Below are 25,007 nucleotides of genomic sequence, written 5' to 3'. Positions count from 1 at the left end.
ATTAAAGGCATTGGAGGTAAGTTGAGTTCCGAAGGATATATTTATTTGAACTTATGCATTGATGGACAAAAATTCAAACACAAATTTTACATTTTTAAAAGTTTACCATGTCAAAGTAGTGGTACAATAGGACAGGACTTTTTAAGTAAGTATGGATGTCACTTAGATTTTAAAATTAACGTTATGACATTTAAACACGAAACAGGACAGCTTATATTGCCAATGCAAATGGGACAATTCGGCTATAATAAGTACATTACAATTCCGCCAAGGTGTGAGCACATATTTTTTGTAAAGAGTCAGAGAACTGATGAATGTGTGGTAGTTAATAAATAGTTGTGTGAAGGAGTGTATGTAGCAGGGTTATTGACAACAACGAAAAGCAAACGAATGCCGATAAAAATTCTAAATACACGAGAGGAAGAAGTGAGATTAAGTTATTTTACAGTAGAAGTAGAAACTTTGAGCGACTATACAATATGTGAATTTGAAAAGGAAAATATAAATTCAGAAAGAGTAAGCGATAGGCTCAATGTTGTGTAACAGAAATGATATTCCTATTGCTTATGTGAGTAGGTCATTAAATAAGGAAGAGTTAAATTATCCTACAGTAGAAAAAGAATTGTTGGCAATAGTTTGGTCCATTAAATATTTTAGACCTTATTTATACGGAAATTACCTTATTTATATTTATACGGAAAAAAATTTCACATTTAAAACAGGTTACTTATTTATCTACTTAATATGGCCAATCCATCGAGTAGATTGTTAAACTTTACAATTAGTTTAGAAGAATACGATTTTACCGTCCAGTATGTAAAGGGAGCAGATAATGTTGCAGCAGATGCATTATCTCGTGTTGTGATGACGTCAGTAGAACTGAAAAGTATTAATGAAAAGAAGGAGGATAGTGATAAAAAGCGTGTGGTTGAGAATGTATGTACTGACAATCGGACTGATCACCTGAATGTAGTAGGTATGATCAAAAAACTAAACGACGCAGTAGAGTTGGACTTGACATCTGTGAAGGAATTAAAGAAATTAAAAGCTGAAAGTAAAATATCATGCGAAACTAGACATTTATTATACTTACCAAAAGTCTCAAAGTTATACGTTAATTCCTCATCTCGATCATTTGTGACGCGAGACGAGCTAGTGAGAGATTTGGAATATATTAGCGGTAAAATAGGAATAAAAGAAATATATACAGTAAGTAAAGAAGTGAGAACAACTATCAATTTATAGAAGAGTTAAAACAAGGAATTAAATGTATTAAAGACTGGTCCGGACCTAGATTATGTATTGTTAAAGGAGTACAAAAAATAAATAACGAAGATGACAAAAAATTGTCATGAATGACTTTCTCTATTGTCTATTGCCTACTAGTGGCCACGCGGGCATTAGACGAATGGTCAATAATATAAAGACACATTATTTTTGGCCGTCATTGTATCAAGAGGTAGCAAAATGTGTACGAAAATGTAAGAAATGTCAAAAAGATAAATATTCTTTAAAAACTGGGCAGCCGATGGTGATTACGACGACTGCCCATTCAGCTTTTGATAAAATCTATCTCGATATCGTAGGACCACTAACAAAAGATCATGCCAACTATAGTTATATACTAACACTTCAATGTGAACTGACAAAGTTTACAGGAGCTTACACAATAATGACAAAAGACACAAGTAGGGTAGCCGAAACATTTGTTGAGAATTTTGTCCTTGGGTATGGAATTCCGCGAGAGATTGCGACAGATAGAGGAACCAAGTTTATATCTACTACAATGGCAGAGGTAACTAAATTGTTAAATATTACTCAAACATCCTCAACGGCATACCACCACGAAAGCATCGGAGGTTTGGAAAAGAGCCATAAGACGATGGGTGCATACCTCAGGATGAACACACAAAACCAACAAACATCATGGAGGAGCTGGTTGCCATACTGGTGCTTTGCTTACAATAACACCGTCCATACCGAAACCACCTACACTCCTCACGAATTAGTGTTTGGAAAAGCTTGCGTTATAACTCAAACGTTTTCTGTCGTTGAACCGTTATACAACCATGGAAATTATGCACAAGAACTAAAATACAGATTGCAAATTTCACAGAGAGATGCGACAGAGAGTTTAATAAAGCGAAAATTTGAAAGAAAAAGGATTATGACGAAGCGGTAAATCCAGTGTATTACGTTAAGGATAGTTTAATTTTAATTAGAAATACGTGTAATGATAAGAAAGATAGATTGTATTTAGGACCTTATAAAGTGGTAGAAGATAGAGATCCCAAATGTAATTATAATCAGAAATGGTAAGGAAGAGTGAGTCCACAAGAATAGGACTAAAATATGCTATCAATAAAAATCAATTGTAAACAAAAGTATGTACTAGTGATAAAATATTTTTAAGCTACACCACTTCATTTAAACTTTATTTAATCGTGATATTATATCAACGAAAATAAAATAAATGGAATTTTCATTTATTTTGTTTGTCTGTTGCCCCGTAGATGTAGTATACCTATGTATGGTGTATGCATATTATGTAGAATAGGTTCAGTCATGTATTCACATCCATATAATCGATGTTATTAAATACAGAGTTAGTCTTTGTACGCACTCATTTGTTTCACTTGCCACGACCTTACACATGCAAGTGTTCAGGAAATTTGTGTATTTTATATTTTCCAAATTATAATGTTAAGTTATAAGAACTGACTTTTAAATGTCAATTTCATATAGGTAAACCTAGTAAGATTATGTCAACGTAAAATAATATTTATTTTTATTAAATATATATGCACATACTCGTATTCACTACTCACTACAATAGTCAAAAATGTAATAAATCTAATAATAATAATAAAAACATGATGTTTACAACATTCAAATTCACAGAATAATACTACTCAATTTCATTCATTTTTGGGTTGCGTCGTTGACTTTTATTATGTTAATCACGCGAAGCCAAAATTGCGACAGTTTTGTGGGGAATGAGCGATCGGTCGGTACGAATTGAGTATCGGGATAAAGGTCGGGCTAATGACGGCTATTGCCGTGCTAAATGGCACAACGTATTGTTTATTTTTCTTACAACAAAATAATACTCGCTCGCCCATGTGAAATATGTGATTTCCCTTATTATTGCTTCAGAAAGTACAAAATCGTTCTGGCTGGACACCCTTTGCTCACACGTTACTTTTCTACGTCTTGTCTTTTGATCAGTCGTAGTCGTGATCATTACGGTTTTGTGGAATATACGAAAATATTTCCTACTCGCTCTGCCCACCACGCACCATATTTGCTTTCTTTTGTCTTTTCGCCTGTCGTAGGTTGTAGAAAATTTTCTTTTAAACTTTTTAAATAAATAAAGGGTCCATTTTTACTTCAGAGGACGGCTATGCCCAATACTGAGTATTGCATTGAGGGGCTGATGATGATGACATTTAACCATTCGTGTTTCTAGTTTAAAACGTGCGGGAACGTACCTGCAATACTGTTACAACGTCGACGTCTGTGCGGCGCGGACGCGGCGCGACAGAGCGGTGTGAACTAGGTTCGCTGCGCGTAGCTGCAGCAGTAGGTCGCGCACGTAGCCAACATTCGCCACTGCCGCTGGACACTAGTTGCGCGTGCGCTCCGCTGCCCCGGGCGCCCGCGCACTTCGCTACGCGCCTCCAGCCTGCTACCACCTTCTATATTTCACATTCTACTTCTATACGAAAATTACTCACGCTCTTAATTCCTTTCTATTTATCTTTGGCCCTTTGAACTATTTAGTAAATTTTCGTGGAGGTGGTTATTTTGTTTAGTGTTGCAATAATAAAAGTGAAAAACCGCGAAATTTATTCGAGTGCTGTTTAAGTACGCCGATAATGACGATTTAAGGATTTTTATGTGCATCCCGTAATCAAAAGTGGTAAGTAGTTTCACGACATTCGGTAATGGCGAAAACATTACGAAGATCGACAAGTAACGAGTTGTGAGTACAAATGTTGCTTTGCGTTACGTTAACTTGTTATCAAAGCGTCGTCGTATTATAATTTCGCAACTTCCTTCGAAGGTTTTTGTAATAAAACACTGGATGAAACAGTTTCTTTTGGATTAATCCGTAGTCGACGGACACAAGTTCAGATTACATTACCGTGCCTATTTGACTCCAATTGTGCCATTTCTGGTCAGATGATTATCTTGCGTAGAAGTTCCATACAGAGGTAGCTCATGTGCCAATTCAACATGTACTTACTGAATAGTTCAGAAATACACAACCCCAAGGCGTTTCCGCACACCCTTTCGCTAATTGGTATTTTAAATGCTTTCCTACAAGACGCTTGTCCGCTGTGTTGTAAGTAGGTATATGAAACCTCGTAATGTTCATTTCATATCTCACTTCCGCCACAAACGGTGGTGTCAAGCGATATACTTACATGTCAATTTCCGCCATTGTGTCCGCGTTACGGTAGCGAAAATAATGACAATCGCCCTCGTCCCTCGCCGCGCCCTCACCGCGCGCCTTGTTAGCGAAACAAAACATTTTAAAGTTAAGCCCTGTAATCTAGGAGTATAATTCAAACAATACAATCGTATAATGTGTATTTACCGAGTATGCGAGAGACGCATACTCGGTAAACACACGTTATTAGTAATCGATGCGCGGGCGCTTGGTGGCTACTTCGCCGCCGCTAATCTTCACTATTTTATGTGTTATGATATTAGGTGCGTATGTGTATGTTCTCGTTTGTTTCTTCGCGTTAGCCAGTTTCAATGTATAAGTCACCCTTGTCACATTCATTTGTCACAATGAATATTAAAGACCGTGAAATTAAAGAGCTTTAAAATACCATTTCAATAATATATGAAACATGTGGCAATAATGTTCGGTGTATTGTGTGTCTATGATTTTCGAAGAAATTATTAATTATATACGAAGTATATGAATAATGGCTTCCAACTACAAGTTACTTATTCATCTCTGAAACTGTGATCAAAACAAAATTCCGTTTCATGAACATTTCGCTCTTGTTTTCTTTTTATAACACGCTTTGTTTGTCGTAGTCGGGTTTCAGTTTTTAGATTTGTATTGTAAAATAATCTATTAAAAAACAGACAGCAACTACAACATTCACAAACATAATTATTTCTCTTATTTACGTTATGTAAGTTGTTGATGTGGAACCACGTTCTGCGAAGCATTTGAGGTATAATATACGTTTATATGTAGAAGTGTATACACTACACTTGATGTAATGTATATTGTGTGTGTTATTATTATTTATTTGTTTTTGTGATGCAGTTTCTGCATTTGAAAAGGCTCTACGTGCTAGAGTAAACACATTTCTAAGGTTAATATTATGGATATCTTCTTTTTTAATGAAATTATGTATATTTTTACGGGCATAAATAATATTTGAGTAAATGTACTGTGATGCCACAGTCATGATACCAGTCTCCTCAAACTTTTCTCTGAGAGAAACCCGAGAACCTAAATGGTGCACAGAACGAATCGCTCGTTTTTGCAACACCAATTTAGTTTCTATGTCTGTCGCTTTACCCCACATGAAAATCCCGTAGGACATTATAGGAGCTTAATCCGCTGGCCAGGGAAGATATACGTGGGAACCATTGAAGTTTACTATCTAAGGTCACTCCCAAGAATTATCTTCTTGTCATTAAACAAGAAATTGTTAGCATTAAACCAATAAACTATCATTAGTATGGCTAACGTCATGTCTGACTGTTCTTAAAATCAGAAATGTGTCGTCAGCAAACAATATTATTTCGCAATGATCCTTAACAAAGAATGGCAGGTCATTAATATAAATGAAAAATAAGAAAGGTCCAAGTATTGAGCCCAGCGGAACACCCATTTTTACCGGAGAACCCAAAGAAGTCAATCCATGTATGTCTACTTTCTGAATTCTACCGTTGAGATATGACGAGACAAGTTCCAACGCCTTGCCATTTACACCCTAATTTTCCTAACAAGAGTATAGATATTCGTAGCTTCCTAACAAGAGTAATATTATCAACGCAATGAAACGCCTTTGAGAGTTCACGGAAAACACCAATACCGTTCTGATACCTTTGACAAGAACCAAAGATGTATTTTAGAAACGCTACCCCCGCATCGCTAGTCGATCTACCACTAGTAAACCCGTATTGTTCACCATGAAAAATATTATTCCTACTGAAGTAGGACAGTAATAAAGTTAGTACAACCTTTTCGAATATTTTACTTAAAGCTGGTAAAATTGAAATAGGTCTGTGGTTGCTAGGATCAACTTTCCGCTTTTGAATAAAGGAATAACCTTGCTGTATTTCATCAAATCGGGAAAAACACCTTCGCTAACGCACCTATTGAAAGCAACAGCGAAATTTGGGTAAATTAGATAAATAACGGAGTCTATAACTTTAGTTGACAGTTTTTTTAACATGTATTGATTTAAAAGTTTTGATGATGTCTTGTGGATTAACATGACGGAAATTAAATATACACCACACAAACGTTAACATTTTCTTTTAAGAGATCAATAGCAAGAGAAGGGGAGGAATTTAATGATTCTGTAGTGTTCACACCAATTTCCGAAAAGAACGATTCAAATTGACAGAATGGCTTATGACACATTGCTTCTATAGTTATAAAGAATATTTGGAATTTACAAATACTAATTTATATTAATTCGAAATGCACTTAATTTTGGGGACCAAAATATTTAATTCAATTAAAATTTGCACACCTGCTTGCAGGTTGAATACATTGTACCTCATTTTATTTAAGATCTATATAATTACTGTATTATGGCTTAAGAAACGTTTTCTATTTTGTTTTATTAAGTAACTAACTAGCTAATAGCTATAGCAAAATAGTACATAATTTTTTAACTACTACGTATTTACCTCATTCAGTGTGGATTCCGCCAAAGTCGAAGAAGTCTTGTTCCAAGAGTAAGACGCGAGCAATTAACGTCTTGTTGTTGGAATAAGACTTATTTCACTTTGGTAAAACCTATACTCAGAAACCGAGCTATCCTTGTTTATTATCACTTTTTATTTAATGCGTAGCGTGTAGCTCCGATTTGGCGTAACTTTAGATAAAGCGTTTCTCGTAAATCATTATCGCAAATCAAATCTGGAAAATTTGTTTGCCGCTTTTAAATAGTAAGCAACATCTGGAATGGAATCGAAAGACGTGTTCAAAGGTCGTGAGTTCGCGAACCTTGAAGTTCGCGTGCGCGATAAGCAGACACTTTCACTTGAAACGTCTATTATTAATACGTCTTTCATACCTACATAATACATAACTGTTTGTTTGTTTTACCATGTCATCTATTAATTGAAAAGTGAGCGTCGTTGACATCTTATCTTCTTACGTGAACGCACTTCTCCCACGTCTCTATCTTCTTGCTATATATGCTCAATGGGAAGTTTTTGGAACACATTGTTCTGGTGCACCCTAGTGTGACCACACCAAGAATGTATTACACATAAATGATGGTAGTCAACAGAGTCGAAATTCTTAACTCACGAGTCATTCGTCACACAAAGACATTGAAAATTATGCATTCGGGTATTTAGGATTGTAGCATTTCGGGTCACCACATGTAGATACAATTGTTTACTTGAATAGCGATTACAAATGGTTCTTCGGCAGGATTTTAAAAACCTCTTTGACACTTTTGGTACATATAATTGCTAGATAATGTACTTGATTGCACGAAAGGAATTGTCAAAGATCACGTCAAAGTTTGGCCAAATCCGTCCCTAGAGAAGCCACATAAGAATAAGAATGTGTTGTTTACACTTTGCGTGCGTGAATAAAGCTGTGCAATGTTTATGAGTGTGCGAATATGCGGTCATGAAAATGGCAGATGAACAAATTAAGCTATCGTTTTGTGCGACACACGGGGAATAAGTACCACACGTGAAATGCTCACAAAGTAAAATTCATGCAATGGTTAGGTCTTGGCGCAATGCATCGGCTAAATCAAGGTGGAACTGAAACTAAATTAGAGCATGAATTATCATTTGCATTGTGCACACGCTGTTCAACGATTATAAAATGTACATTACTAATTAGGGGCAAAGTTCACGTACGCTGATAGTGCGCTATAGAATGTGCCCACAGATCCACAGTGTATCCACAGAAACTTAAATTGAAAAGAAGGAAACCAGCGTTCCTAACAAAATGCTAAATATTACTTGAAAGCACATCAAACTCGATAAAATTCATCAGTATGAGAGCTAATTTTTAATTCGAAAGTACGTATATACGTAGATGAGATGGAAATATGGAAGAGCAATAGACATATTAATGTACATAAAATGAATCTAAAATCAATATAGGATTATTACAATTGTGTTATAAAAAGAAGCCTTGCATTTAGTTCAAAAAGTAAATAATTTTACTGTTTATTACCTTGAATCTAAGAGAGGTTTCTTATAGAGTACAGAAACGTGTATTGTGGGACACGAATGGCGGAGAATTGACGTTAAAATAATTACATTTTTCGCATGACTGTTTTCTCAATGGACAATTTTCCTTTTCAATTTCTGAGTAATGTTCAAAGTTCTGTATTATATGTCTGTCTGCCTTGGCATCGCGCCGTGGTTACGATATATGAATATCGTAATTCACTCTTTACTCACTCTGAGGAAATAAGTTAAATTACGAATTTAACATTGACACATTTGAATAATAAATGTTGATGTAGTTATATAATTACAAATAAGAAACACCATCTACCCCAAACTAACTACGGCAGTTCTTGAGGACATGAAAAGAAATGGTAGACTGGGTAGAAAATATACATCAATGATGTCCATTTGTCTCGTCTAAGATTTGCTGACGTTCTTTTGTTGTACGTGTATTTACCGAAAATTATGGCACACACAAAACGAAATGATGTCCATATAATGTTATAACATTTCTTTGATACCTATTTGAGTGTGAGATGAAGGTTGTGTCTAACACAAAAAATCTAATGTAATGGTAAGAAACAAGAGACTGAAGATAAAATTTTGGATATATTCTATCTTTTGACAAAGAGCGTTTGCAAAAGATCACAAAACATATTCACTTACAATGGACTGGAATCGGTAAGCTTATTACATATTGAAATTTCATATTAAGAGATAGGATAACAATGTAGCTAAAATATTTGAAAAAATAGCCTACCTGCACATTTACCCAGTGATAATGAGCAGTACATCTACATCCCAGCACGGTTTCCTGAGGGGTCGCTCTACTATATCTAACTTAGCTTTATTTACGAACTTTTTATTAGATGAGATGGAAAATGGCGGACAAGTTGATGTGATTTACACGGACCGAAAAGAAAGAAAGCATTTGATCGTGTGGAACACTCTATCCTGCTTCATAAACTAGAATCGCTAAGAATACATGGCGTTTGCAGAGGTGGATCATGTCATATCTATACAATCGCTCTCGCAGTCGTACTTGATGGATATAGATCTGACTTCACTTCTGTACCATCGGGTATCCCACAGGGCTCACATTTTCTCTCTTTTACAATGCGTATATTTATGATATTCACACATACTTCAGTAGCACTAAACACCTTATATGTTTTTTTGCGAGTGATTTCTATAATTGTAATTTAATTTAATAGGATCTCAACAATTCAATATGTTATTACGTAAATAATAAAATAAGAATAAGTATTTCCAAAATATGTCAATGCAGTAGCTTTACGCGCAAAGTGAATCTAATATCATTTATATATTATAAAATCAACGATCATGTACTGGAAAGAGTTAGAATCAATAAGAGACCTCGGCGTCTCGCTAGATTCTAAAACATCATTTTCCCTTCATATTGATAGTACAGTCAATAGGACTTACCGGAATTTGAGTTTTGACATACGTACGTATAAATCTTTCACATCTGTCACTAGTCTCAAAATCGTTTATTACGCCTATGTCCGCAGCATTTTGGAGTACGCCTACCCAATATGGGCTCTAACTTACGCCGTACACAAAAATAGGATTCATAGTATACTGAGGAAATTCGTACGTTATTTAAAGCATAGATTTCTATGTGATGATTCATCTTACGAGGACATCTGTCTTATTTCACGTCCCGCCCCATTGTACCAACTATGGGAAGAATGCAGTGTGGTGACGAATTGTCAACAGTTATAGCGTGCACTTTAGTAAAATCGACCCTTTCATTGGTAGTAAAGAAGGTTTCTTAAAAAATGTTGTCTGTAGATCAAATAGACAAGTAACATCTACAGCGTTTGTATTTATATATATATATATATATATATATATTGACTCCGAGTCAACCGTGACCATATACGCGATTTAAATCCGTAAAAATAGTTTCATTTCCTATGTGTAACAATCGCGAAAACCTAAGAACTCGACAAATATTGCTCTTTATGAGATTTATTTAAGACACTGCATATTTGAGGCGACATCTCCCGAGTCACAGACGCAGATAGATGAGTTGAGTAATGGGGGATTGTTCACGGAGGAGGAGGAGGAGGCTTATAACCAGCAGTGTGTGATGATGATGATGATGAGGATGAATAATAAACACCCCTAAATTTCTAGGGATTGCCTAGGCAGATTCTATAATTTTGTTTCGACTACTAAATTTATTGAGTCCGACAATTCCCAGCAAAACCCGAGTAAAGACATGTGGCCAGGCTATAAATATTCTGTTGACCTGTTTTAATTGTTATTACATGCTGGTATTACCTTTACTTGTGTATAATTGACTATGTAAATAAAACTATATATGTGATGCAATCTTGTATCATGCATTGATCTCGATCCACTTGATGTGCCTGAATTATTTATAAATATTTCTGGAAACAACATGGTAACGCTTAACAAAAAGTCGTAAATGTATTCGTAACCGATGTAGCGTCGAATCAATTACTATGGGTAGAAGCAGGATGAAAAAAGGAGCAAAGCGAGTGTTGCGGGCCGGCGCCGTGCGCGCAGCCTCAACAATGTGTGTTTGTCAAACATACCGATAATGCCCGCCTATTATTGGATTACCAGATTGTGTAGTCTGATCGGCCGTTGTAGTCGCCACATGCCTAACATAAACTGTCAAACTGTCAATCTATGTGTACAACAACCGCACAAACTCGTGGAACCCTGCGTTTATCCCTGATACTTTCATAGCGCCCTAACGAGTTTTATCAATATGGAGTACCAGCATTTATTGAGTCACTGATTAGGACAAGACATTGCGTATACCGCTGTAGTGACGCTGAGCAAATACCGGTAACTGTTTAAGCCTAGAGTGCGCGACATATGTTTTGTAAATCGTTTAAATGTTTCGATTTTCTACCAATATTATTGCGTTGGTAATCAAACATTGTTTAACCAAAGATATTATGACGTTATAAACAATTACGGGTGACGGCATTGTGATTGAAGATTATTTGTAACTAGGTATTGCGCATCAAATGATTACCAAACAGTAGTACGTCAACAAGACACAAAAGTAAGAAACCAAAGCATGAAGTCAGATGTAATGTAGTCACTTTTCAAATGCTTATTGTAATCGATCGTTGTTTTCCTCGAAACTACTCACGCTTCCTATTCATGTAACGCTGGCGGGCGGCACGTAGCGGCCGCGCCGCGCCGCCGTCCGGGCCGCTATATGCGGCGCCTGCGCAAAAACAAGGGCCTATTAAACATTTTAATGAAACGCAGTTTAACAATGTTTGTTCATTCTTCCATTCTTACATCTTATGACACAAAGAATCAATTTTTCCGAAAACACTCACAATAAATACACGTGTACATTTTATTAAAATATAGAACAGTTGTCGAGAAAAAGACGCAAACACGTTTTTCCGACATTTGTACACCTACGATATAACCTTTGCGTAAAATAGCTAAACCTGAAACCACGGAAGAGACGCTGACTGCATTGGACCTCACAATCGTCCCTGTCGGGTCTCCGCCGCTGCTGGTGTTTTACTTGCCTCACAGCCTCAACGTAACCTTTTATCCAACATTACCAGTATAAACAATTGTCGTCAGAAATGGTTACTAACTCACAAACAACAGTGAAGTCAAGCAGCAAGTTGGTGAGTCAACTTAAGGGTCGTGTCAAGCCCGCAGCTGACAAAAGGTATGACAAAAGCTGCTTTATATTTAGTAACAAGCTATCTTTATTTAATAATGAATTATAATATAAATAACTGTTATTAGTATATAGAAAATACAAAATATTATAATCAGTATTCGTACTCTTATATGATCACAGACAAACGACATGTTTTACCTTCCACAATAGTTATTCACGGAAAAATAAGAAAGTTTTAGTATTTTCTTTACTATCGCTCACATTCGCCGTGGCCACAATAGTAGCAACAGCGTCACGTCGTCGGTGCCGGCCGCGGCGTCGTTCCCTCCGCGGAGGCTTCTAACCCCTCCGCGTATAAATACCATATGTGTCACTGCATTGCTTTCATTCCGCGAGTACTGTCTCGAGTGACATAAACACAACCGGTGTCAGGAATTACACAAGTTTATTATACAGTTCTTTAATTTGAAGTGCGCCTGGTGGTAAGCGACACGCCTATCCGTAACAGTTGCAGTGCTCTCAGAGCAAATCGCAAAGATCCATAGGACACGGCCATGTGCCCGTGATCTTGAGGTGAAAAGTTGCAGTAACGTGAGCCTGTAGTCTCACCGGCACGTTTATTTGCTCTTCAACACCGGACATTACTGCTTGGCGGCAGAAATAGATATGGTGGGTGTTACTTCCCAGCTCAAAGTCATCAGAAAGACTTCTACAGTTACTACTAAGAACTAAAACTTAATTCGTTTTAACGAACTTTAAGCTATAGTTGTTGCTATAGCTATAGGCTCAGGCTGATCACAAGTTGTAAGATAATGTGACTCGGGAGTAGCCCAGGTATTGGCGTTTAATTCATGAAAATCTTCCTTGCATTGCAGATGTGCACACGAAAACATGTGTTATGTTGCATGTATGTTATTGACAGAAGAAAAGAAACAATGTATTAATAAAAATACTTAAATGCAGCGGCGCTGGCAGTTTAAAAAATTAACAGTCCCGCGAACGTATTAGAGCTAATGTGTGTTCATCATAAATATTATTGTTTTTTGTTTACTTTAGTTTCGACCTTGTTCAAATTCAGTCACTCTTAACTCCATTTAATTTACCTTGCAATGCAACACGTTAAACAGTCAAAATTCGTTTGTGCTAATATTTGTACGACAAGTTAATGCTATATGAAAACTTAACAATAATTTAAATAAATTAAATTTGTATCGAATTTTTAGGTTTCAGCTACCTGTTCCACTTTCATTGTAATTGTTGTATGTGTAATATTGTATCTATTTGTAATTTGTGGAAATAAATAAATTTTATTATTGTTATTATATTATTATTGTTACACGTTTTAAACAAAATTATTTTCGTATCTTATTATTTATTTAAGTAGTCATTTAAAATAACTAATATAAATAACAAGTTATTTTATGAATATAGGCATGTATTGCGTTTCTTCTGTTCCTGCCACATGCGATTGAGCAGTACCTCAAAAAATTATAGCACTGATGCCATAATAGTGCCATCATTTTTTGAGCCACTTGTGACAACTATACTTGTGTATAATTGTCACAATTAACCAACAATGTATTGTTACAGATTTCGAATATAATGATCTCGCATCGCAACTGAGACTGAAAAATTTCAATGATGATCGCGAAGGACGTCAAAGTCAAGGTATGGCGACAATGTACTAAATTAAAGAATAATTGGAGTGAACGACCTCGGTGGCCCTTGGCTTGCACTGTAGACGCTGGATGAAGAGATCCCGGATTTGATTCCCGGCAAGACCAATTTGAGAAATGAAATTTTCTTTCTAAATTACTTCTAATCTGGGTGCTCCCGGTAGTGCCTCGGAAGGAATTCCTTTGCTCTGGTTCTCCTCACAGGAAATCCCTTTGCTTGAGACAAATATTATATTTGAGTGAAAGAAGTAAATACTTACATCAAAATACTTTTTGTTTTCCCAAAAATTTAAATTTTATAAATAAAAATAAAACACTGAGTTTACATTATTGCAGATGTCAGATGACAGCAAACCTGCGGGAGGTGCGGGGGAGAGCCAGTTCAACCTGGATGGTATTCTGGTCGAGCTGGGCTCCTTTGGCAAATACCAGCTGCTGCTACTGCTGCTGTTGGCCTTCCGCGACTCATTCCTCGCAATGTGCAACTACAATTACGTGTTCACCGCCATAGATGTCAGTTACAGGTCAGTGCGACTGATTGCAGCGGACTATTCGAATGCGAGCTCCTCCAAAACACGCTTCTGGAACGATGATGGTAACGAATCGTGTAAAATGCCTGCTTTGGCCCTATCCCGCGTATTACAATCAGGTGGTTCGGTTTGCTTGGTTTCATCTGTTTCTATTGTTGTATTCTCACTTGACGTGTAAATTTATTTATTGTTCCAACATTCAAGCAGGCTCTGTGCACAACAGTGGCATAGTCGTAACAATAGACAAAGTAAATATATATACTAAATAAACATTTTGCATCAAAATATTAATGAGTTTTTAAGTAAATTGGATGAACTGATTTTGAAGAGTTGCCAGCTTGTGACAAAGACACTGACATTATTTGCATCACAGGGCATAATATGGTACATGATGATATAGATCTATTGCATATTAACTTTGAATTAGCAGCACACTTTACTAGGTTCAAAATAAATGGTGGTTCATGTATATTGAAAAAAAAAATTAACATACACGAACGTTGACATCATCCATAAGCTTAGTGTTCCTAATATGTGACTGTCGTGCTATAGAACTAACTGAAAACAAACTGATAGTAATGTGGATTTATAGACCTCCAAATAATAAAAATAAACACCTCTACTTTGAGACTTTCTGTAATCATTTCTGCGATATGATGTCATTCCTAACCTCTGACAATAAAAAAATCATCATATGTGGCGCCACTGATAAGCTGGGATACGCTTAGCGTTAACGCAAGTTTACGCGTCTCTCGCCCAGCGTGGTCGGTCTTCTGGTATGGGAACAACCATTCTTAATGGTGCGCATTAAAGTCCCCCAGAGTGACTAGTTGCGTCAGATAGTGACGTTTTACAATTTGTAAAACGTCAGAAGAGTATTATTGCAATGGCACCAAAAATCTACAATAAATTGCCATTACAGTTAAGGCACATTATTTGAGTATTTAATTGAAAAATCATTTTATATCTTAAAGCAATTTTGTTAACTAATTTCACATTAATTAATTTAACATTGAGACGAACGTGACTGTGACATTGATTTATTTACATTGATTATTATCTTAGTTAAATTACTTTTGTTTGATGTCCTAACTGTTGTAGATTTTAAGATTTGGTTTTTCCCTGTCTTGTGAAGATTATAGGTTTCCAATAATCAGTGATTTATGACTCTTATTATTATTAATTATTATTAAAATTAATAATTCTTATGCCTTGATGGTACGTCATGGCGATCATAAAATGTTAACATCTTTATTGTATCCATGATGACGAATTATTTGATTTGATTTGAAAATCTTAACGGTACCTTGGACAATATGCGGTTGTCTCAAATAAACATTAACAATAAACGATGAGTCTCTGTACAAAAGTACGTAACGATCAGAAGACAACTAAGTATTCCGTTAAGTAGCTAAAATGTACAATGCCGTGTAATCATTGCATGAAAAGAATTACTTTACTGTATGTGTGGTGGCTAGAACTATTCGCTGAACTAAATTGTCTATTGTATCTAAACCGAAACTGTACCTATTTGTATTTATATGTGTCAGTCAGTTATAAAGAATAAATTAAAAAAGTAAACGAAAAGTAAACTAAAAGAATTTTATCGGTCACAAAATGTAATCTAAGTTGTTACGTCGATGTGTGATTACAGCAGTTGCAGCTGTTGGTCGCATGTTATGACAACAAACAACTTAGAGAATAAACATTTTTCAATGATCGGACCTTTTTGTTGCACAAAGAATACGTACATTTTGTAGTAAGGTTTAAATACAATGTAAGAGGGGGCGACCTTGGGCCGAAGCAGGTGTTTATTGACGATATTTGTGATATGGATTCGAAAAGCGCATTATTGCTAAGCATAAATTTTTTACGATGACCGGTGGGCGCTGCGCGCCGTGTCGCGCCGGGTCGCGCCGCGTACATGACAACATTACACCTACTTATAAATTGCATGAAAAACTTATAAATTTTTCGTTGACGCTTTATATTTATTATTAATTTATGGGATAATAACTTGTCATCCAATTGTTTAACAAGTCCTCTTGCTGCATAATAACTGTATCACTACAGTTCAGAATATTACGTCGCATTTCAGATGCATTGTGCCGGAATGTGAGGATGTGGACTCGCGTTTCAGTGCTTCTTGGAGGAATTTTGCCCTCTCGAATGACAGCCACACATGCCTCCGATTGGCACCGGTCCCCGCTTCTCAAGGGAATGATACATGGCGAACCTGCTCCGCGGAACAATTCTTTCCTAATCAAACAGTGCATTGCGATAAAGTTATTTACGAAGACTACAACAGCATCGTCGCCGAGGTAATTCATATAAAAGAAATATGTAGCTACGTGGAAGCAACTTGTTTGTAAATAGCACCTACCTTCCACCGCACCGCCTATATGGCGATAGACAACGACGCAGAGCTACAATCGCGCAAGCCATTGTTTATCAAATAGATGAGGATAGATTTACCGTTTCACCTGAAAATTACCGTGACCACGCACGATGTCGTTATCATTACGTGGCGAACTTACTGTTATCGTTGCACAAGGAAAATCTGCGTTTGAATTGAACAAAAATGTTATTGTTACAATAGCAAAGTTAGATTTGCAGCGTACATCATTGTGAGCATTTTGCAAATAATGATGATGGAGCGTGAGGGGCGACGGTCATTGTCACGCGTTCAAGTGCAAGGATGTCACGCAGGCGGCTCTTGCGTTATGCTATTTGACAGTATTTCACTGCGTTGTCGATTGTTTTAGTACGTCAAGGATATTGTCTGCCGAAATGGATTTCATGCATTAGCAACATGAACGTTGACAGTGACTGTGGCCCACGCGACATGTGTTCTCGGTTCACTATGTTACTCTGATCGATGCTGAGTAATGTCCTGGTTGCAGTTCGACCTCGGCTGCGAACCGTGGAAGCGAACTCTGATTGGCACCATCCACAACCTCGGGCTCCTCTTCTCGTTCATCATGTCGGGAATTATTTCAGATAGGTAAATAATAGTACAGTATTTACGATATTCTATCACGTTACCGTTAAAGTTGAGATTAAATTTTGCTAAAGTCTGACGTTTTATTCAAAATACAAATTCTGACTCTTTGTTACTAATACTCTACATTAACTATTTAGAACACAATACGTATGGAACGACTCATTCACCGCGCAGCTCATGATGAGTCAGCCTTTTGGAGTTCTTTCATATAATCTGGCTGCCCTAGTCAGCGACGTAGATAATGGTGGACCCTCGCCTTAGAAGAAATCCTTGAATAAAAATAGGATATTTATAATCACTGAAAATCTTAACAAAAATCCTTTATAATCGGAATTCCAAATTAAATGACCTTTATCAAACTAAGCATTGCAATTGCAGATACGGGCGCAAAGTGATCATAGTGGCGACGCCACTGGTGGTGGGAGTAGTGGGGTTGGTGAAGTCCTTCTCTGTCAACTACTGGATGCTGGTGGTACTGGAGTTCCTTGAGACCGCCCTCGGCTACGGCAACGCCTCAATGGTGCTCTGTAAGTGATCCTCCAAAAGACGACTTATAAATAACCTCATTATAGGATTAAAGTATTACTTACTGATAGATCAAGTATTAAGAAGAATAGTACGTGTCATGAAATATTCCTTCTGTAGGGATACGGAACCAATCAAAACTATCACAATTACCTACACGATGGTCTACTTCTTATCGTACCGATGACATACACTATAATGCTTGCCATTGTGGTGAAAAGATTTGCCAATCAGCGTAAGGTATTCGTCGATTGCTGCCCAGGGTGCATCAAACGTACAATGGAAAAGAATGGTATGTCGTGGGAGAAGGCTCCTTTCGTGCACTCCTTCACGATGATCAAGACAACTAACATATAAAGGGAGTAATTTTAGTTACATGAAGAATAAGGAAATGAAATCATCCATCGCCTTTAGTCGCAATGAAACTAAACCTCCAATAATTACGCGCTGCTCTAAAACAGTATATTTGTAACGTTTAATATCACTGAGTACAATGATTTAAACAAATGCCACTGTATTCGATGACGACATGATGACTGATGAATGGTCGCTCCCTATTTGTCTATAATAACAAAAATACCAGATATTAGGTCAGTTCTACTTAGTTACTATGTCATATTGATAATTTGGTTCAATCTACTTATCTATAATAAGTGCGTAAAATGCTGTTGCAGCTTTGGAGACGGTGAGCCACAAGCGCCGCGTGGTGTTTTCGTGCATGTCAGATATATTGTCGAGCTTCGGCACAGCGTTCTTCGGCCTGATCGCGTGGAAGGTACCCTACTGGCGGTCACTGATGCGCGCAATCTACGCACCGCTGCTGGTAGTAGTATTCTACATCTTCCTGGTGGACGAAGGCGTGCGGTGGCTGCTCGCGCACAACAAACGCGATGAAGCCGTACGCGTGCTCAACAAAGTTGCCAAAATCAACAAAATTACACTCTCGCACAAAGCCAAAGAGATGCTCACTAAGATTTCCGAAGAAAATAATCAAGTTACTCAGGTGACTGACCGCAAACAAATTAGTTGTGCTCTAAGAGGTAACAATTTTAATACCTATGCAATAACAAACAGTGAACATTTAAAATCCTCAGGCAGAAGCGAAACAAAAACAAGAGACGTTCTACATCTTGCGCTTGATGCGCTCGAAGACTATAATGTTGCGACTATGCCTAATGTCTGCGTGCTTCTTCTGCGCGACGTTCGTGTTCAGCGGGACAATCATCAACTCTGCCACCATCTCCGGGAATAAATACATCAACTTTGCGGCGCTGAACTTGGTCGCCATCCCCACGAGGGTGATCACAGCATTCACGCTCACACGGTTCGGTCGCAAAGCGCCCATCTGCGTCGCCTATTGTTTCTGTGCGGTGTTCTTTATCGCCGCTGCTTTCGGACCCAAATGTAAGTTCCGCCATGGATACCCTGTGATTATATCTTCTTAGCTATGTTGCTACATGTGTATCTCAGAAATGAATTTAAATTTGATCATGACAAAAATTTTACTTCTTTTCCGTTGTAATGCATTTCCAAAACTCGCCACTTGTTTAATTGCTACTGAAAATGAGTTACACATTTTATTACAATTTGTTCCTGTTATGTGGTAATAGCAATGGGATGGATATCGTTGATGTTCTTCCTGATGGGCATGATGGGCAGCTGCTACGGGGTGTTCTCGCTGTACGTAGTAGCAATGGAGGTATTCCCCACCACATCGCGCAACTCGCTCACCAACCTCGCCACCACCGTCGGCCGCCTCGGCAGCGTACTCGCCCCACAGACTCCGCTTTTGGTACGAAATCACACATATTTAACTTACGTCCGTTCCTTTCCTGGGAAGGGTAGAATTTTCAGATCTGTCCTTGCTGCGATCCTGGTTTCTTCAGCTTTCTCCAATGAATGATTTGCTATGGTTCCTTCTGTATAAACCCTAACAGGCGTTAACCCTATAAAAATCTTGGCGACGTACTTACTTCACGACAATATAATTATGTCCTACATCCGTGGGATTATCTCAAATCTCACGCTATCATTAGTAGGTAAACGCAAACTAAACGAAAGAATTTTAACAAATGGTGTATTTCCAGGAAAAGTACATGTCCGGCTTGGCGACTGTGATGTTCGGCGCTGTGTCCTTGGGGCCGGCGCTACTAGCGCTGCTGCTGCCGGACGCCAGCCGCGCGGCGCTGCCCGACGACGTCGCCGCTGCCGAGAACATCGACAAGCGCGACGACACCGCCGATGACCACTGTGGCGTCAATACTACGTCAACAGAAAAAGCATCTATCCCTTAAAATCCTATCCGTGAAAATTAAGGGTCTACAACGTCGGTGCAGTGACTCGTCGTTAATATAAAATTGCTAACTTTCGATCACTTCACAAGTGTAAAATACAACATAAGAATTCTATGGATGCTTCTTATGTGCCCACGAAGCCTCGGTGCCATCGTCGGTTGTCAGCCTGTCCACGTGCTCATCGTATGTGTAAGTCCGATTAGTAACAATAAAAACGGTGATACTAAAATTAGAATTGTTGCCAAAGTATTTTACATTACTTAGACATAAATTTGTAACTGATAGACTTTAATGTAACATAAGATTTCTAAGAATCTCTAACGAAAATGTCAAATAGTATTAAGTGAAAAATATTCATAAACTGTTGTTTTCTTAATACGTAATTTATACCATTTATACTTGTAGACATAAAACACTTCAAGTACTTATAAAAGGTTTGTATATGGAATTACAAATATTTAAATCGCGCATCTCAGCTTTCTTATTTCATATCTTAGCTATGTTTGGAAGTGCGATAATTATAGAAGCATCTAAGTGGCGGACTGTTGTGATGTTCCAGCCAAATTAAATTCCTAGCTGACGAAGGAATGAAGTATGACAATAATTAAACTCTTGAACATTTCCATAAAAGACATCTTACGACAAATTGGCCAGGGGTTGGCACAACTCCAACTTCAGCTCCGTCGTATTCTGTCATTTCAGTGAGGGCGCAACACAATGATATTCTCTGAGGGTGTACGTACTGTAAACTGGGACGTAGCTCGTGTTGCGTAGCGAGAGGTACTTTTGTAAACATAAACTGAGATAATCTTCGAAACTTGGTTTATTGTACTTTTTCACATATTTTCTAATTCAGGTTACATTACGAACTCTCAAAATGTTCTATTCTTTCTTATTTCATTTTTCAAACATATTCTAAATACAAAACTATATTCACTCAGCCAGTGATTCTACTCATAGAGTAGAGCCTAGACTACAGTACACAAGCTGCATAATGACCGAAAATTGCAGGCGGCACATGCCGTTTACAATCAAACCTCTTACCAAAGGAATTTTAATACCTGTTGGTACGCGTGAGTCGTACGATCTCAGCAAAGTTCTAAATATTTCAAATCATTCAGCCATACGACGCCCACTGCTGGGCCTCCCCCAACGATCTTCACGACGATCGGTCCTGCGCTGCCCGCTTCCACTTCCACTTGAGCACTTGAGCTGAGCAATTCTTCGAGCTATGTCGGTTACCTTAGTTCTCCTACGGATTTCCTCATTTCTGAATCTATCACGTAGGGAAATACGGAGCATCGCTTTCTCCATTGCCCGCTGAGTGACTTTGAGCCTTCTTGTGAGGCCCATAGTGAGGGACCACGTTTCTGATCCATATGTGATCACTGGCAACACACACTAGTCAAAGACTTTCGTCTTGAGACATTGAGGCAATTTGAACGCAAAGATTTTTTAGTAGGAGTTTCCCGAACGCTGCCCATCCGAACTGGATTCATCGAGAGATCTCTTTCTCAAAGTTGGACTTACCTAACTGGACTGTCTGCTCCTGTCTGGACTGTCTGTCTGTCAGGTATACGTAATGGTCAACAACTTCGAGTGTAATGCTCCCAATTTTAACTGGAGCGGGTACAACATGGACATTCGACATGATCTTCGTCTTGTCCATGTTCATCTTAAGACCCACTCTTTGGGAAACACTACTGAGATCTTCGAGCATTGTGTTCAAGTCTCTCATTGTCTCAGCCATAAGAACTATATCATCGGTAAATCGAAGGTGTGTTATGTACTCGCCATTGATGTTGACGCCAAGTCCTATCCAGTCCAGAAGGTTGAAAATATCCTCCAACGCAGCAGTGCACATTTTCGGAGATATCACATCTCCCTGTCTCACGCCTCGTTGCAGTTGGATAGGATTAGAGCTCTGATCCTGTAATCGGACTGACATAGTGGCGTTTTTGTATAAGTACTTTAACACCTCTATATAGAGGTGCCAAATAGACTATAGGTATATACCAAATGTCTATTTGGCACCTTTGGAGAGACTGCAGCACCGCCCAGGTCTCGATCGAATCAAAGGCCTTCCCATAGCCCACAAACGCTAAGCAAAGTGGCCGGTTATACTCCTCGGTCTTCTGTATAACATGCCGCAGCGTATGGATCTGGTCTATGGTACTAAAACCCTTTCGGAAACTGGCTTGTTCGGGAGGTTGGAAGTCGTCAAACCTGCGAGCGAGACGATTCGTGATAACTCTCGAAAACAACTTATAGATATGGCTCAGAATCGAGATTAGCCGATAGTTCTTCAAGAGTGTTTTATCACCCTTTTTGAAGAACAGAACGACCTCGCCTCTGCTTCATGCCCTCGGGGTTTGACCTTCGACGATTACAGAATTGAAAAGCTTCTGGAGGACTTTAAGTATGGGCTTGCCGCCCGCTCTCAGAAGTTCTGAAGTGATTCCATCATCGCCCGCCGCTTTGTTGTTCTTGAGTTGTTTGAGAGCCACACTAATCTCATACAGGCTGACGTCCGGGATATCTTCGGTATAATGTCGGGTAAGCTTGGCTCTGGGGTCTTTAACCTCGCTTTCAGCAGTTGCTTTCGTGGAGTATAGCTGTCGATAGAAACTCTCTATCTCCCCCAGGATTTCAGTTTTTAGCTTCGTCAGTTGGCTTTGCCCAATAGACAGATCTCTCGCGAGCACCTTGGAGCGTTTGTTCCGCTCAATGGCCTCTTTAATACGCTCTGTATTAAATTGGCGTATGTTGCTAGTCAAAGACATCTGCTTCTCTCTTCCTCCTTTCATTTCTATGTTCCATGAGTTGGAGTGTTTTGTCGGAGAGTTTCTCTATTCTGGTACGGTGGATTTTGAAAAACTTTGACCCAACCGTACGGACAGTATACACCACCATCTTGTTTAGATCGTCTACATCTATGCAGTTTTCGAGGGTTTCGGAGCGGTTTTGAAGTTCGAGCTGAAAGCTTTCGGGGTTTTGGAGTTGTGCAGGTATTGGTCGGAGCGTAGACTTTGAGTTCTTTCCAGCCGGATATTGATATTCAATGTGCCTCGTACCAACCGGTGATCACTTCCTGTTTTAACGGTGTTGATCACAGTGACATCATTGAATATATGCTTTTACGTCGAAAATGATAAAGTCAATCTCATTTTTTATTTTACCGTCCGGACTCATCCAGGTCCATTTTCGAGTTGGAGATTTCCTGAAAAAGGTGTTCATCATATAGAGGTTCTCCTTTTCCATGAAATCAACCAACATCTGGCCTCTGGCGTTCCGTTGGCCAACTCCAAATTGCCCTACTCTCAGCTCATCACCGCAACGCTTTCCCAACTTTGCATTGAAGTCCCCCATCACAACCGTGTAGTGAGTTTTGTAGCTATGCAAGGCTTTTGAGATCTCCTCATACATAGCCTCCATTTCGTCATCTAGGTGTGTCGAGGTCGGAGCATAAACCTGAATGACATTCAACGAATATTGTTTTCATATTTCGTTACTAAACAATATTTGAAATAGTCAAATGATTAAGATCCGTAAGATTCTAATAAGAAGAATTTTCGAAAACATATTTTCAAATCTAACAAATTTAACAACCTAAAAAGCAACCTAAACGGATCAGTGCCTCTACCATGAGTTCACTGGTACAGTTCTCGCTAGCGACAGCGTAAAATATTAGTAACCGCTAGAGGCGCGGTATAATTTGCCTAGTAAAGTAATTTACGCGGTCGCTAGCTGACAACTGTCACAGTAAACTCATGGTAGAGGCACAGAGGTGACAGAAACAGAAATGTACCTAGAATTTAACAACGTTCATGCTAACTATAGACCCTGACTCTCTCTGACCTAGACTCTCAGAGGGCGCCACTAAGTGTCAATACCTACATGATTCATTACCAATTTTGACATAAATAGTAAAAATGACCAGTTTATTGTGAAAAATGTAATAGAACATTAGTTACTACCACAAATATGGACAATTAATGTTTGTAACAAAAATTGTTTATGAGTAGTGAAATATAAATAAGTGGACACTTCTGTGCCAGATTCATATTAAATAAATACCAAGTAAGTGAAGAACCACGCCACAAAAGTTGATCAATACATTGCGGAATAAGATGCCTAAAAATAATATTAAATATATTACGGCAAATTATTATATTTTTAAATATTGTGATAAAAAAACCGTTGTAGGTATAATGATATAGTTTGACTAGCAAAGTGAACTTTGGACTATTTAGAGATACCACGTGTGATTGATATACCAGACAAGAAGGAAAGACAATCATAATTTGCAGCCGTGACGTCATGTACTTGGTGGTTAAAAGGTTTAACTGTCCGACCAGTTTGTTCACAAAAATGATGGCCCAAATCTGACCCGGTTAATGAATGTTTGCATACAAAAACCATATTAATTTTAAATTATGCAGTTATAAACCCCTTTCTATTTTATATAAAAAACACACTGAAAATCTATGGGGTTCAGATGTAACAGTGCAATAAAGATTTGATATCAAACCTATTTTTATTCTATGAAAACTCTAATTAGGTTATTGTAATTCACTTTCTGTCAACATAAATATCGCCACACTCGTGTCTAAACCCTGCGCGGTCAGTTACATGCTGTCTCTGTCGCACAGACAGTTATTGTTGTGCTCGCGCACTCTTCATACCTGCGCCTTAGTCCTTCGTCATTCGTCGTTGCGATCTTGTGTGTTTACCGAGTTCTATTGTTTATCGACTACTTTGGCGTGTTTTAAGTAGTAATCGGTTGCTTTTCGATAAGGGTTTTGTTAATATGACAAGACTAACGTATAGCCTGCATAAATTCCGAAACCTAGTCAAACCTTTCTTGTTTGCATAGACGGCTACATAGTGGACGTTATA

At 38.1% G+C, this 25,007-nt stretch overlaps 1 protein-coding gene across 2 annotated transcripts; it reads left to right on the top strand.

The window, feature by feature from the left end:
- The first annotated feature begins 3,612 nt into the window (after positions 1–3,612).
- On the top strand, positions 3,613–20,577 carry LOC113229574 (organic cation transporter protein-like). 2 transcript variants are annotated; one of them, XM_026463225.1, is made up of 10 exons: positions 3,613–3,922; positions 13,670–13,747; positions 14,092–14,279; positions 16,384–16,606; positions 17,189–17,289; positions 17,668–17,816; positions 18,489–18,817; positions 18,909–19,218; positions 19,425–19,606; positions 19,902–20,577. In XM_026463225.1, the coding sequence occupies exons 2-10, from the start codon at positions 13,718–13,720 to the stop codon at positions 20,106–20,108; spliced, it is 1,719 nt and encodes a 572-aa protein (XP_026319010.1). In that variant the 5' UTR covers positions 3,613–3,922; positions 13,670–13,717; the 3' UTR covers positions 20,109–20,577. The 2 variants fall into 2 exon arrangements, with proteins under 2 accessions (XP_026319010.1, XP_026319011.1); XM_026463226.1 differs by lacking the exon at positions 3,613–3,922 and adding an exon at positions 12,558–12,748.
- Positions 20,578–25,007: the final 4,430 nt, after the last annotated feature.

This window comes from Hyposmocoma kahamanoa, unplaced genomic scaffold (genome assembly GCF_003589595.1).
Source record: "Hyposmocoma kahamanoa isolate Upper Pololo Valley unplaced genomic scaffold, ASM358959v1 62, whole genome shotgun sequence".
In the NCBI taxonomy this organism is placed as follows: domain Eukaryota; kingdom Metazoa; phylum Arthropoda; class Insecta; order Lepidoptera; family Cosmopterigidae; genus Hyposmocoma; species Hyposmocoma kahamanoa.
Note: the sequence above shows the minus strand (reverse complement) of the source record. Positions and strands in the feature narration are given on the sequence as shown.